This window comes from Ranitomeya imitator, chromosome 10, assembly GCF_032444005.1.
Source record: "Ranitomeya imitator isolate aRanImi1 chromosome 10, aRanImi1.pri, whole genome shotgun sequence".
NCBI classification, from domain to species: Eukaryota; Metazoa; Chordata; class Amphibia; order Anura; family Dendrobatidae; genus Ranitomeya; species Ranitomeya imitator.
Genome location: NC_091291.1, coordinates 23,897,379 through 23,912,428, shown reverse-complemented (window position 1 = coordinate 23,912,428; position 15,050 = coordinate 23,897,379). Strand labels below are relative to the sequence as shown.

Here is a 15,050-nt window from a genome sequence, read left to right as displayed (position 1 = left end):
ACATACATTACATTACTGATCCTGAGTTACATCCTGTATTAAACCCCAGAGCTGCACTCACTATTCTGCTGGTGCAATCACTGTGTACATACATTACATTACTGATCCTGAGTTACATCCTGTATTATACCCCAGAGCTGCACTCACTATTCTGCTGGTGCAGTCACTGTGTACATACATTACATTACTGATCCTGAGTTACATCCTGTATTATACCCCAGAGCTGCACTCACTATTCTGCTGGTGCAGTCACTGTGTACATACATTATATTACTGATCCTGAGTTACATCCTGTATTATACCCCAGAGCTGCACTCACTATTCTGCTGGTGCAGTCACTGTGTACATACATTACATTACTGATCCTGAGTTACATCCTGTATTATACTCCAGAGCTGCACTCACTATTCTGCTGGTGCAATCACTGTGTACATACATTACATTACTGATCCTGAGTTACATCCTGTATTATACTCCAGTGCTGCACTCACTATTCTGCTGGTGCAGTCACTGTGTACATACATTACATTACTGATCCTGAGTTACATCCTGCATTATACTCCAGAGCTGCACTCACTATTCTGCTGGTGCAATCACTGTGTACATACATTACATTACTGATCCTGAGATACATCCTGTATTATACCCCAGAGCTGCACTCACTATTCTGCTGGTGCAGTCACTGTGTACATACATTACATTACTGATCCTGAGTTACATCCTGTATTAAACCCCAGAGCTGCACTCACTATTCTGCTGGTGCAATCACTGTGTACATACATTACATTACTGATCCTGAGTTACATCCTGTATTATACCCCAGAGCTGCACTCACTATTCTGCTGGTGCAGTCACTGTGTACATACATTACATTACTGATCCTGAGTTACATCCTGTATTATACCCCAGAGCTGCACTCACTATTCTGCTGGTGCAGTCACTGTGTACATACATTATATTACTGATCCTGAGTTACATCCTGTATTATACCCCAGAGCTGCAATCACTATTCTGCTGGTGCAGTCACTGTGCACATACATTACATTACTGATCCTGAGTTACATCCTGTATTATACCCCAGAGCTGCACTCACTATTCTGCTGGTGCAGTCACTGTGTACTTACATTACTGATCCTGAGTTACATCCTGTATTATACCCCAGAGCTGCACTCACTATTCTGCTGGTGCAGTCACTGTGTACATACATTACATTACTGATCCTGAGTTACATCCTGTATTATACTCCAGAGCTGCACTCACTATTCTGCTGGTGCAGTCACTGTGTACATACATTACATTACTGATCCTGAGTTACATCCTGTATTATACTCCAGAGCTGCACTCACTATTATGCTGGTGCAGTCACTGTGTACATACATTACATTACTGATCCTGAGTTACATCCTGTATTATACCCCAGAGATGCACTCACTATTCTGCTGGTGCAGTCACTGTGTACATACATTACATTACTGATCCTGAGTTACATCCTGTATTATACTCCAGAGCTGCACTCACTATTCTGCTGGTGCAGTCACTGTGTACATACATTACATTACTGATCCTGAGTTACATCCTGTATTATACCCCAGAGCTGCACTCACTATTCTGCTGGTGCAGTCACTGTGTACTTACATTACTGATCCTGAGTTACATCCTGTATTATACCCCAGAGATGCACTCACTATTCTGCTGGTGCAGTCACTGTGTACATACATTACATTACTGATCCTGAGTTACATCCTGTATTATACTCCAGAGCTGCACTCACTATTCTGCTGGTGCAGTCACTGTGTACATACATTACATAACTGATCCTGAGTTACATCCTGTATTATACCCCAGAGCTGCACTCACTATTCTGCTGGTGCAGTCACTGTGTACATACATTACATAACTGATCCTGAGTTACATCCTGTATTATACCCCAGAGATGCACTCACTATTCTGCTGGTGCAGTCACTGTGTACATACATTACATTACTGATCCTGAGTTACATCCTGTATTATACCCCAGAGCTGCACTCACTATTCTGCTGGTGCAGTCACTGTGTACATACATTACATTACTGATCCTGAGTTACATCCTGTATTATACTCCAGAGCTGCACTCACTATTCTGCTGGTGCAGTCACTGTGTATATACATTACATAACTGATCCTGAGTTACCTCCTGTATTATACTCCAGAGCTGCACTCACTATTCTGCTGGTGCAGTCACTGTGTATATACATTACATTACTGATCCTGAGTTGCATCCTGTATTATACCCCAGAGCTGCACTCACTATTCTGCTGGTGCAGTCACTGTGTACATACATTATATTACTGATCCTGAGTTACATCCTTTATTATACCCCAGAGCTGCAATCACTATTCTGCTGGTGCAGTCACTGTGCACATACATTACATTACTGATCCTGAGTTACATCCTGTATTATACCCCAGAGCTGCACTCACTATTCTGCTGGTGCAGTCACTGTGTACTTACATTACTGATCCTGAGTTACATCCTGTATTATACCCCAGAGATGCACTCACTATTCTGCTGGTGCAGTCACTGTGTACATACATTACATTACTGATCCTGAGTTACATCCTGTATTATACTCCAGAGCTGCACTCACTATTCTGCTGGTGCAGTCACTGTGTACATACATTACATAACTGATCCTGAGTTACATCCTGTATTATACCCCAGAGCTGCACTCACTATTCTGCTGGTGCAGTCACTGTGTACATACATTACATTACTGATCCTGAGTTACATCCTGTATTATACTCCAGAGCTGCACTCACTATTCTGCTGGTGCAGTCACTGTGTACATACATTACATAACTGATCCTGAGTTACATCCTGTATTATACCCCAGAGATGCACTCACTATTCTGCTGGTGCAGTCGCTGTGTACATACATTACATTACTGATCCTCAGTTACATCCTGTATTATACCCAAGAGCTGCACTCACTATTCTGCTGGTGCAGTCACTGTGCACATACATTACTGATCCTGAGTTACATCCTGTATTATACCCCAGAGCTGCACTCACTATTCTGCTGGTGCAGTCACTGTGCACATACATTACATTACTGATCCTGAGTTACCTCCTGTATTATACTCCAGAGCTGCACTCACTATTCTGCTGGTGCAGTCACTGTGTACATAAATTACATTACTGATCCTGAGTTACATCCTGTATTATACTCCAGAGCTGCACTCACTATTCTGCTGGTGCAGTCACTGTGTACATACATTACATTACTGATCCTGAGTTACATCCTGTATTATACCCCAGAGCTGCACTCACTATTCTGCTGGTGCAGTCACTGTGTACATAATAAAGATGTCAGTGAGATATATAATCAGTGCAGTACATGTGTATTTTACTGTACTTATTTGTATTAACAAGCTGGATGCTGGTGTTATTATTCTGGGAAGGGACCAATATCCATGGAGCTTCCCAAGCTATTAAAATCAGCCTGCAGCTGTCTGCTTCGCCTTTACTGGTCATTAAAATGGGTAGACCACCAAAAAGTGATGTGTGGTCCTCCCTACATTTAATAACCAGCAAAGGCTAAACAGACAGCTGCGAGCTGTTATTAATAGACTGGGAAAGGGCCATGGATATTCGCCCTCTCCTAGACAAAAACCACCAGCCCTCAGAAATGGTGCATCCATTAGATGCGCCATTTTCGGCGCTTAGCCTCAGCTCTTCCTACTCGCCTTGGTGTGGCAGTAAGTAATAAATTAGGGTTGCTGTCAGCTTTATAATGTCAGCTGACCCCCTAGGGACTGGTACCTTGAAAGACCCGGAGGGAGAAGACAGATGATGCAGGCTGGCTCTAGCAGGAGCAGACTGGTACGGCTGATACACAGGTTGGCATGACAAGTGCAGACGGGTCCAGCTGATGGATAGACTGTCACCAGGATCCAGCTGATGTACAGATTGGCATGGCAGGTGTATGCGGATGTGCAGACTGGCACAGCTGGTGCAGTCAGGTCCAACCGATAAAGAGACTGGCAAGGCTGGTGCGGGCGGGCCCAGCTGATATACATACTAGCAAGGCAAGTACTGGCAAGGAAGTTAGGGATTGACAGGTACTAGTGGGAACTATTGAACTGCGAACGCACTTGAGTGCAGGAAAGGAGACTGACACTGCCCACCTGCGTGCCCGCCCCCAGCCGTCAATGTGCTGAATGTCTGCGGCCAGTGCAACATGCTAGGGGGCCGCAGACATTCAGCCATGTCATTTTTTTTTAACCAAGTTTGCCCCCCTCAAAGAGGCAAGGCCCCAAGCCAATGGCTACCCTGTCTACCCCTTGTCCTGGAGCTGGTGTAGACAGTGAATCCAGCAGCAGAATACAGAGTGCAGCTCTGGGGTATAAATCCAGATGTAAGTCAGGATCAGTACAGGATAAATCGTGTAATGAGTGTAAACAGTGTTTCGATGTTAGGATTCTATCTACTGTATGTGGAAACTGTAACATGATGATGAAGGATTAAACTATTCAATGTGATCCCTTATAGGTTTATAGTAAATAAATAATTAATTTTACAGATGTCACTCGGGGCTGAAGCTAATTGTCTACATGAGTCTCGTGTCCTCAGTGTCGCTTGTTCAGTATGTTGCAATCTATTTTCGTGGTATTTCCAGACAACAGAGAAACGAGACAATGAGACAAAGAATAATGCAGGTTGCAGGAACTGGATCGTTCCCCGGGGCACTTTGAGAACTGAAGCCTTCCCTACAGATATTTTAATGTACACATATGTAGATTCCACTTTTACTACGCGATTAGTATCTTTACCGATAAATGAGAAATGCTGAAGCAACGACCACCAGAATGAATCCCTGAAAAGTCAATGACTTTTTCTGGGCTTGTTTCATAATCATAATATTATCATTCCGCATTACAGATGTGAACGGAGCCAAAGCCCAAACAGTCAATACATAGGTAATCCAAAAATACTATGACGCCAATCAAATGAGAAAAAATCTGCATAATGTTATTTTTTAAAATTTTTTCGATGCGAATGCCATATTGCAATCCGGTCAGCCATATAGAAGGTTTTGGTAAATTATAAATTTTTATTTCTTTTATATTTTATTGAAAACCAAAGTTCTCCAAACTTCTTCAAACAACTAATCAAATTGTCATAGATGATACCTTACCAGAATTTTGAACAATTCAAGTTTCTCGAAGAAGAAGTTTGATGGTCTAAGGAAGTTTCAGAATTGTTGAAGTTTTTCACATTCTAGACCGATACATTTTTTTGACTTCTCTGACTCCCAGAAAAAGATTGAGCGCCGTTGATTTGAAATGGTCAAGGCTTTGAGCATCCAGGTATCATAAAAATATAACATCTAATCCAAGAAGTCATAAAGCATTTAACAAGAACATTGTAGAAGACCAAGAATATTCCAGACGACCATTCCAAACACTTTTAAATATCTTCCGTCAATTTAACCAAAAACATTCTAGATGACCATTAAAAACACATTCATAGATCTTCAGCCATTTTACCCAGGAATATTCTAGGTGACCATTCCAAACACATTCATAGATCTTCAGCCATTTTACCCAGGAATATTCTAGGTGACCATTCCAAACACATTCATAGATCTTCAGCCATTTTACCCAGGAATATTCTAGGTGACCATTCCAAACACATTCATAGATCTTCAGCCATTTTACCCAGGAATATTCTAGGTGACCATTCCAAACACATTCATAGATCTTCAGCCATTTTAACCAGGAATATTCTAGGTGACCATTCCAAACACATTCATAGATCTTCAGCCATTTTACCCAAGAATATTCTAGATGACCATTCCAAACACATTCACAGATCTTCAGCCATTTTACCCAGGAATATTCTAGGTGACCATTCCAAACACATTCACAGATCTTCAGCCATTTTAACCAGGAATATTCCAGACGACCATTCCAAACACATTCATAGATCTTCAGCCATTTTACCCAGGAATATTCCAGACGACCATTCCAAACACATTCACAGATCTTCAGCCATTTTACCCAAGAATATTCTAGATGACCATTCCAAACACATTCACAGATCTTCAGCCATTTTACCCAGGAATATTCTAGGTGACCATTCCAAACACATTCATAGATCTTCAGCCATTTTACCCAGGAATATTCCAGACGACCATTCCAAACACATTCATAGATCTTCAGCCATTTTAACCAGGAATATTCTAGATGACCATTTCAAACACATTCATAGATCTTCAGCCATTTTACCCAGGAATATTCTAGATGACCATTCCAAACACATTCACAGATCTTCAGCCATTTTACCCAAGAATATTCTAGATAACCATTCCAAACACATTCATAGATCTTCAGCCATTTTACCCAGGAATATTCTAGGTGACCATTCCAAACACATTCATAGATCTTCAGCCATTTTACCCAGGAATATTCCAGACGACCATTCCAAACACATTCATAGATCTTCAGCCATTTTAACCAAGAATATTCTAGATGACCATTCCAAACACATTCATAGATCTTCAGCCATTTTACCCAGGAATATTCCAGACGACCATTCCAAACACATTCATAGATCTTCAGCCATTTTACCCAAGAATTTTCTAGATGACCATTCCAAACACATTCACAGATCTTCAGCCATTTTAACCAGGAATATTCCAGACGACCATTCCAAACACATTCATAGATCTTCAGCCATTTTACCCAGGAATATTCTAGGTGACCATTCCAAACACATTCATAGATCTTCAGCCATTTTACTTAGGAATATTCCAGATGACCATTCCAAACACTTTTATATATCTTCCGTCAATTTAACCAAAAATATTCTAGATGACCATTCCAAACACATTCATAGATCTTCAGCCATTTTACCCAGGAATATTCCAGACGACCGAAATTCCAAACACATTCATAGATCTTCAGCCATTTTACCCAGGAATATTCTAGGTGACCATTCCAAACACATTCACAGATCTTCAGCCATTTTAACCAGGAATATTCCAGACGACCATTCCAAACACTTTTATATATCTTCCGTCAATTTAACCAAAACTATTCTAGAAGACCATTCCAAACACATTCATATATCTTCAGCCATTTTACTCTCAACTCTTATTTCCTTCAGTCTAAGCAAAAAGGGAAAATAGAAGTGATTTAGGCAGGTAGACAATTCCTAGCCAAGCCAAGCATCCATTGTGATCCTATGAATCGAAGTTTGATGATTCTTTCCATAAATAACACAATTCTCATTCTGGATATAGAAAAGTAAACTCCATGTTCTTCAGAGATTATTCCACCGGTCATCCATGATGGTGGTGACAAACTTCTGGGTAATAAGCTATTATTGATGGACCCTTAAATTCTTCTCTGTACCAAAAATTCACAAGGGGAAGCAGAACTATAATTAGGTTTTCCAATAAGGCATTGATCCAAATGTAAAGTCGTCTACATCTGTATGACTGAAGAGAAACAACTGTGATGGTTTCGGGACCATTCACGTCAATTTCCAAGCGTTTCGATGGCAGGACATGAGTGAGTAGCCATGGAATCTTCAGGGACATTTGAGGACACTTTCCTCTTGTATCTGTAGTATCTACATCATGGGATGTCTAAATTTTCAGCTGAGCATATTCTGTTTCTTCAGTGTTTCTTGGAACATGTCTTGCTGGGAGCAGCTCCACCGAGCAGTAGAAAATGGAGTCTTCGGTCATCTCTACCTAAAAAAAAGTATTCATGTCTTAAAAAAAATATTTCAAGATGTAAACGCATTAGGTTTGGGCCATATATGTTTATCTCAGCCTGATGTTCCATAAACTAGTTCTGATTACCTTCCATCTTGAACAATCCATGTGTTCTCTATAAGTCCTCTTCTGGCCATTTTATCCTCAAATTAATGACTACTTTACTCTCTGTTTTCGGTAACATTGTCCTGCTTTACCTTTGGAATCACATCTTATTTCTCTATCACCAACACTTGTATAAAGATGGTTTGTGTTAATATTAGTTACCTAAATAGTGACTATGTCCAAGGTGGCTAACTTTTTTAACCAAGTAAGCCAAACGCAATGGGTAAAGGTACTAGTAAAGACCCTCACACAAATTATAAATACATGATAACAAGTTACACCATGGTAAATAACTGCAAAAATACCTATAATTCTACACATATTAAAACATTTAGCACATAATATTTTTTTATCAAAAAGCTCAAAAGTCATCCAACCATGACAAGGTGTACCCAGTCAGGATGGTCCCTAACCTTAGTGATTTACCTCTCGCTCTCTGTGTCTCTACCAGGGTCTCAAATGAAAATTGGCAGAGATAGGATCCATGATAGGATAGGATCCTATTCATTCACATTTCAGATTTTTTCAGGTATGAGAAAAGCTGACCAAGTTTCATCAGTGATTTTAGTCAAAGTTTCTGATTTTGGACTGGATCATGTTTAATTTTGGACTGGATCATATTGGATTTTGGACTGGATCATGTCTGATTTTGGACTGGATCATATCTGATTTTGGACTGGATCATGTCTAATTTTGGACTGCATTATCTCTGATTTAGGGCTGGATCATGTCTGATTTTGGACTGGATCATGTTTAATTTTGGACTGGCTTATGTTTGATTTTGGACTGGATCATGTCTAATTTTGGACTGGATCCTGTTTGACTTTGGACTGGATCATGTCTGTTTTTGGACTGGATCATGTCTAATTTTGGACTGGATCATGTCTAATTTTGGACTGGATCATGTCTAATTTTGGACTGGCTCATGTCTCATTTTGGACTGGATCATGTCTAATTTTGGACTGGATCATGTCTCATTTTGGACTGGATCATGTCTAATTTTGGACTGGATCATGTTTAGTTTTGGACTTGCGCATGTCTGATTTTGGACTGGCGCATGTCTGATTTTGGACTGGATCATGTCTGATTTTGGACTGGCGCATGTCTGATTTTGGACTGGATCATGTCTGATTTTGGACTGGGTCATGTCTGATTTTGGACTGGATCATGTCTGATTTTGGACTGGATCATGTCTGATTTTGGACTGGATCATGTCTGATTTTGGACTGGATCATGTCTAATTTTGGACTGGATCATGTTTAATTTTGGACTTGCGCATGTCTGATTTTGGACTGGATCATGTCTGATTTTGGACTGGGTCAAGTCTGATTTTGGACTGGCGCATGTCTGATTTTGGACTGGATCATGTCTGATTTTGGACTGGGTCAAGTCTGATTTTGGACTGGATCATGTCTAATTTTGGACTGGGTCATGTCTGATTTTGGACTGGATCATGTCTGATTTTAGACTGGATCATGTCTGATTTTGGACTGGATCATGTCTGATTTTGGACTGGATCATGTCTAATTTTGGACTGTATCATGTCTGATTTTGGATCCTTTTATTCTTGGCGAGATAAGCCACCGCCAGAGGACTCTGTCAGCAGACCTCTCCTAGAGAACACAGGAGGGCTCACCAAAGAGTAGCGGAGATAACTGACAGCTGAAAGCATTGTTCATTCAACAGCAATGTATTGTGCATGGGGCTCCTTAGATTACATCTACAGGATGGCAATCAGGCTCTGCAAAATCACCCTGCGCCATTGTGTACTTACTTTGTCCCGACGGCTATTTCTTTCTTTTCCATTGTTATTTTCTCCCAATATTTGATTACTGTAACATGAGTATAATATCACGGTCCATTAAACAGTTACCCAAGTTTGTGCAGAATTTGTTATTGATCATAAAATACAGGTAAAACACAGATTAAAGTCGTTACATATTGTTGTATTTTCCTTGTCACATAGTAATAAAAAAAAAGTATTGAATTCACACTGCGGTGGTCCTCAATGTTGATCTCCGGTCATCAGGGGTGGACCAACCTCTCTGCTCCAATAAATATTCATATTGACAGATCGTATTCCCTTACTTTGGTTATTAAATCCAGGACCATGATGTTTTCCTACAGAAAAGCCCAATCATCAAATTTGAGGTTAGAGCATACCGTGTTCTTGGAGAGTCTTGTTTTGGAACATCAGCAATGTTTTCATACAAAATATTATCCATCATTATCTTCTCTGTAACCTGTACGGATGAGGATCGTTGGTTAGGAACGAATTAATGATTGAATGCTTTCATTCATATTCGACAAATAAATATTGTCATTAAAATAGGAATAAACCGAACAGTCAAAGAAACATATTTCTATGAGCTAGTTGGACAATGTGGCGGGTGACACCACTCCAATCAACCTGTTTCACAGAAGGGGCTTTAGCATAAGGTGGCCCTCCTCTTGAGAAAGCACATCATGCGAAACATGCATTGCAATGTTTATGGTGGTCTCCATACTACACATAATAAGGATAAGCAGTGACATATCGGTTTCAGATACCTTTTATACACCTGATCCTTCCTTTCATATATATCAGCACTATTCTGTGGATATATATGGTAGCCCTTTGTTATTGTTACATCTGCCCCTGTGGATAATGCTTTTTATGGGGTACAATCTCGTTTTTGCTTGATTCTCTCTAGAGACCCTATGTGTTTTACTACATGTACTTTTAACTTTTCTTAATAAAATTGTTTTATATTTTATATGCGTGAGTGGTTTTGGGAATACCTTCAGTATCCATATGTAGATATTATTAATGTATTTGTATGTGTGAAAAGAAGGAAAACTTGTGGATATTAGGATGGATAGCTAGCTTTGTGGACTTCTAAGAAGAGATACATTCCAGCACTGACCAACTGTTGTAGCCTTTATCCACAGCCATCCACCTCCATATAGTTCCAAGTGCGTTACATCTAGAAGTTTTCTATTTCCTCTGCAGTGTCTCCAAAGTTCTTTTTTATTATCAGTCTGTCTTAGGGGAGTAAATCAGAAAAAAACTATCAAATAAAGTGAGATGGGGACAGAGAAAGACCCTCGAATGTCGACCACTTGAGAGGAATGTGTTTATTGGAAGTCCAAAGGTCATAGAATCATAGAATGTTAGATTTGGAAGGGATCTAAAGTCTCATTGTGTCCAACCCCCGGCTCAATGCAGGATTTACCTAAACCATCTCAGACAGATGTCTGTCCAGCCTCTGTTCCAAGACTTTCATTGAAGGAGAACTCACCACAGATAGATAGATAGATAGATAGATAGATAGATAGATAGATAGATAGAATGTTAGATTTGGCAGGGATCTCAAGCGTCATCGTGTCCAACCACCTGCTCAATGCAGGATTTACCTAAACCATCTCAGAGAGATGTCTGTCCAGCCTCTGTTCCAAGACTTCCATTGAAGGAGAACTCACCACAGATAGATAGATAGATAGATACATAGATACATAGATAGATAATAGATAGATAGATAGATAATAGATAGATGATAGATAGATAGATAGATAGATAGATAGATAGATAGATAGATAGATAGATAGATAATAGATAGATAGATAGATAATAGATAGATAATAGATAGATAGATAATAGATAGATAATAGATAGATAATAGATAGACAATAGATAGATACATGATAGATAGATAGATAGATAGATAGATAGATAATAGATAGATAGATAGATAGATAGATAGATAATAGATAGATAGATAATAGACAGATAATAGATAGATAGATAGATAGATAGATAGATAGATAGATAGATAGATAGATAGATAGATAGATAGATAGAATGTTAGATTTGGCAGGGATCTAAAGCGTCATCGTGTCCAACCCCCGGCTCAATGCAGGATTTACCTAAACCATCTCAGACAGATGTCTGTCCAGCCTCTGTTCCAAGACTTTCATTGAAGGAGAACTCACCACAGATAGATAGATAGATAGATAGATAGATAGATAGATACATAGATAGATAGATAGATAGATAGATAGATAATGTAAAAAAATGGAACAGCATCAAATACTACCTTACAAGACATGCAGAGCTCTTCCGACCAGCAATCCAATGGTCATAAATAATAAATTCAAAAAAAGGAAAAGCAGCACAAAATTCAATTCTTTTTGTGCTGCTTTTCCTTTTTTTGAATTTATTAGATAGATAGATAGATAGATAGATAGATAGATAGATTTGGTAGGGATCTCAAGAATAGCTGTGTCTAACACCAGCTCAATGCAGGATTCGCTAAACCATCTCAGACATATGTCTGTCCAGCCTTTGTTTGAAGACTTCCATTGAAATAGAACTCACCAAGTCATGTGTCAGTCTGTTATACTCATTGATTACCATCACTAATCCATCAACCATCTAAAGGTCCCCAGTTTGGTTATAAAGGTTGTCCAACAATGGAAGTCATTGAAACTAAAGTCTATGGGCTTTACAGTGAAAGCAGAGTATGGCACTTGGCATTTATATTGACCACAAAGATGTGGAACAGTGTGGCGCAAAGCATGTTCAACCATTGCTCTTCATCATTGTGGTCGTGCATTTGGGAGGAAGTGGTGAGCCAGGACACCCATTCTGGTTCTTCTCTGTACCACGTGCACTTTATTTGATACCTTCTTCTGGTTTGAAACTCCGAGACAGAAGTTGTTTGCCTACACGAAGAAACTTGATGACATTGTGGAGGAATTGCGTCCTCCTAGATATAAAGTACTTTGTGTGTTAATTGTAGGTGGAAATCTGGTGCTAGACTCGGAGAAGGTAAGTAGTACTCAGGAAGCACGTGACATCAAGTTTTCTAAAAAGAGGACAACCCATTTCATAATAAATAAGATTTTACATACAAATAACAAGGTGAGACAAATGTATTTGGGGTATGTTTCTTAAAAAAATAAATAAATGTGTGTGTGTGTGTGTGTGTGTGTGTGTGTGTGTGTGTGTGTGTGTGTGTGAATACCTTATCGCTGTCCTGAGTCCTTTTCTCCTTTCCATGAGCTAATGTTCTACTTCTTCTTCTAAGAAAAAAAGATATTTTGTTTTACGGCAGGTGATGACATTTTTAGGACCTACAAAGGGAAAGGGAGAAGGAAAAAGCAAGCGTGAATGAGGAAGGGAGAGAGTAAGGGCATAAGGAAGGGAGAAAAAGGAAAAGGTAATGGGATAGGGAAAAAGAGAAAGAGAAAGGATAAATTTGGCTGGGCGAAGAAAGATCACAGTGTTAGTAAAGAAAGAAAAAATGATGATACTTTGACATGTAGGACAGTGGTCGCCAACTACAATCCTCAAGAGCCACCAACAGATCACGTTTTCAGGAGTTTTTTTTAGTATTGAGGTGATGACAAGATACAGAATATACAGCAGATAACAGGACTACAACTGATATCACAGCTCACCTCCTCCTCTTTCTGTACAATGACTGATAATACCTCTATATAGACTAGATAGCACAGAATACACTCTATATATCGTTGTATGGGCCAATGCTTGGGTGAGGGTCTTAAAATAGGCTGGTAGCAAAGTAGCATCATAATATGTGATGTCACAGCTCACCATCTCCTCCTCCTGTACAATGACTGATAACACTTCTATATACAGTAGATAACACAGGATCCACCATTCACAATAAGGGATATCACAGCTCACCTCCTCCTCCTGTACAATGACTGATAACACTTCTATATACAGTAGATAACACAGGATCCACCATTCACAATAGGTGATATCACAGCCCACCTCCTCCTCGTGAACAATGACTGATAACACCTTTATAAACAGTAGATAACACAGGATCCACCATTCAAAATACATGATATCACAGCTCACCTCCTCCCCCTGTACAATGACTGATAACACCTCTATATACAGTAGATAACACAGGATCCACCATTCACAATAGGTGATGTCACAGCTCACCTCCTCCTTCTGTACAGTGACTGATAACACCTCTATATACAGTAGATAATACAGGATCCACCATTCACAATAGGTAATGTCACAGCTCACCTCCTCCTCCTGTACAATGACTGATAACACCTCTATATACAGTAGATAAGACAGGATCCACCATTCACATTAGGTGATGTCACAGCTCACCTCTTCCTGTACAATGACTGATTACACCTCTATATAGAGTAGATAACACAGGATCCACCATTCACAATATGTGATGTCACAGCTCACCACCTACTCCTGTACAATGACTGATAACACCTCTATATACAGTAGATAACAGGATCCACCATTCACAATAGATGATGTCACAGCTCACCTCCTCCTCCTGTACAATGACTGATAACACCTCTATATACAGTAGATAGCACAGGATCCACCATTCACATTAGGTGATGTCACAGCTCACCTCCTCCTCCTGTACAATGACTGATAACACATCTATATACAGTAGATAACACAGGATCCACCATTCACAATAGGTGATGTCACAGCTCACCTCCTCCTCCTGTACAATGACTGATAACACCTCTATATACAGTAGATAACACAGGATCCACCATTCACAACAGGTGATGTCACAGCTCACCTCCTCCTCCTGTACAATGACTGATAACACCTCTATATACAGTAGATAACACAGGATCCACCATTCACAACAGGTGATGTCACAGCTCACCTCCTACTCTTGTACAATGACTGATAACACCTTTATATACAGTAGATTACACAGGATCCACCATTCACAATAGGTGATGTCACAGCTCACCTCCTCCTCCTGTACAATGACTGATAACATCTCTATATACAGTAGATAACACAGGATCCACCATTCACAATAGGTGATGTCACAGCTCACCTCCTCCTCCTGTACAATGACTGATAACACCTCTATATACAGTAGATTACACAGGATCCACCATTCACAATAGGTGATGTCACAGCTCACCTCCTCCTCCTGTACAATGACTGATAACACCTCTATATACAGTAGATAACACCGGATCCACCATTCACAATAGGTGATGTCACAGCTCACCTCCTTCTCCTGTACAATGACTGATAACACCTCTATATACAGTAGATAACACCGGATCCACCATTCACAATAGGTGATGTCACAGCTCACCTCCTCCTCCTGTACAATGAGTGATAACATCTCTATATACAGTAGATTACACA

The 15,050-nt window shown here is 39.8% G+C and overlaps 1 protein-coding gene across 1 annotated transcript in view; it reads right to left on the bottom strand.

The window, feature by feature from the left end:
• Positions 1–6,234: 6,234 nt before the first annotated feature.
• The window catches only part of LOC138650928 (sialic acid-binding Ig-like lectin 13), a 31,246-nt gene continuing 22,430 nt past the window's right edge, over positions 6,235–15,050 (bottom strand). Inside the window, exons 7-10 of the mRNA XM_069740811.1 lie at positions 12,877–12,934; positions 10,034–10,113; positions 9,645–9,702; positions 6,235–7,741 (exon numbers count right to left, since the gene is read on the bottom strand). Coding sequence (XP_069596912.1) covers positions 7,634–7,741; positions 9,645–9,702; positions 10,034–10,113; positions 12,877–12,934 — 304 coding nt within the window. The 3' untranslated portion in view covers positions 6,235–7,633. The remainder of the gene's footprint in view (positions 7,742–9,644; positions 9,703–10,033; positions 10,114–12,876; positions 12,935–15,050) is intronic.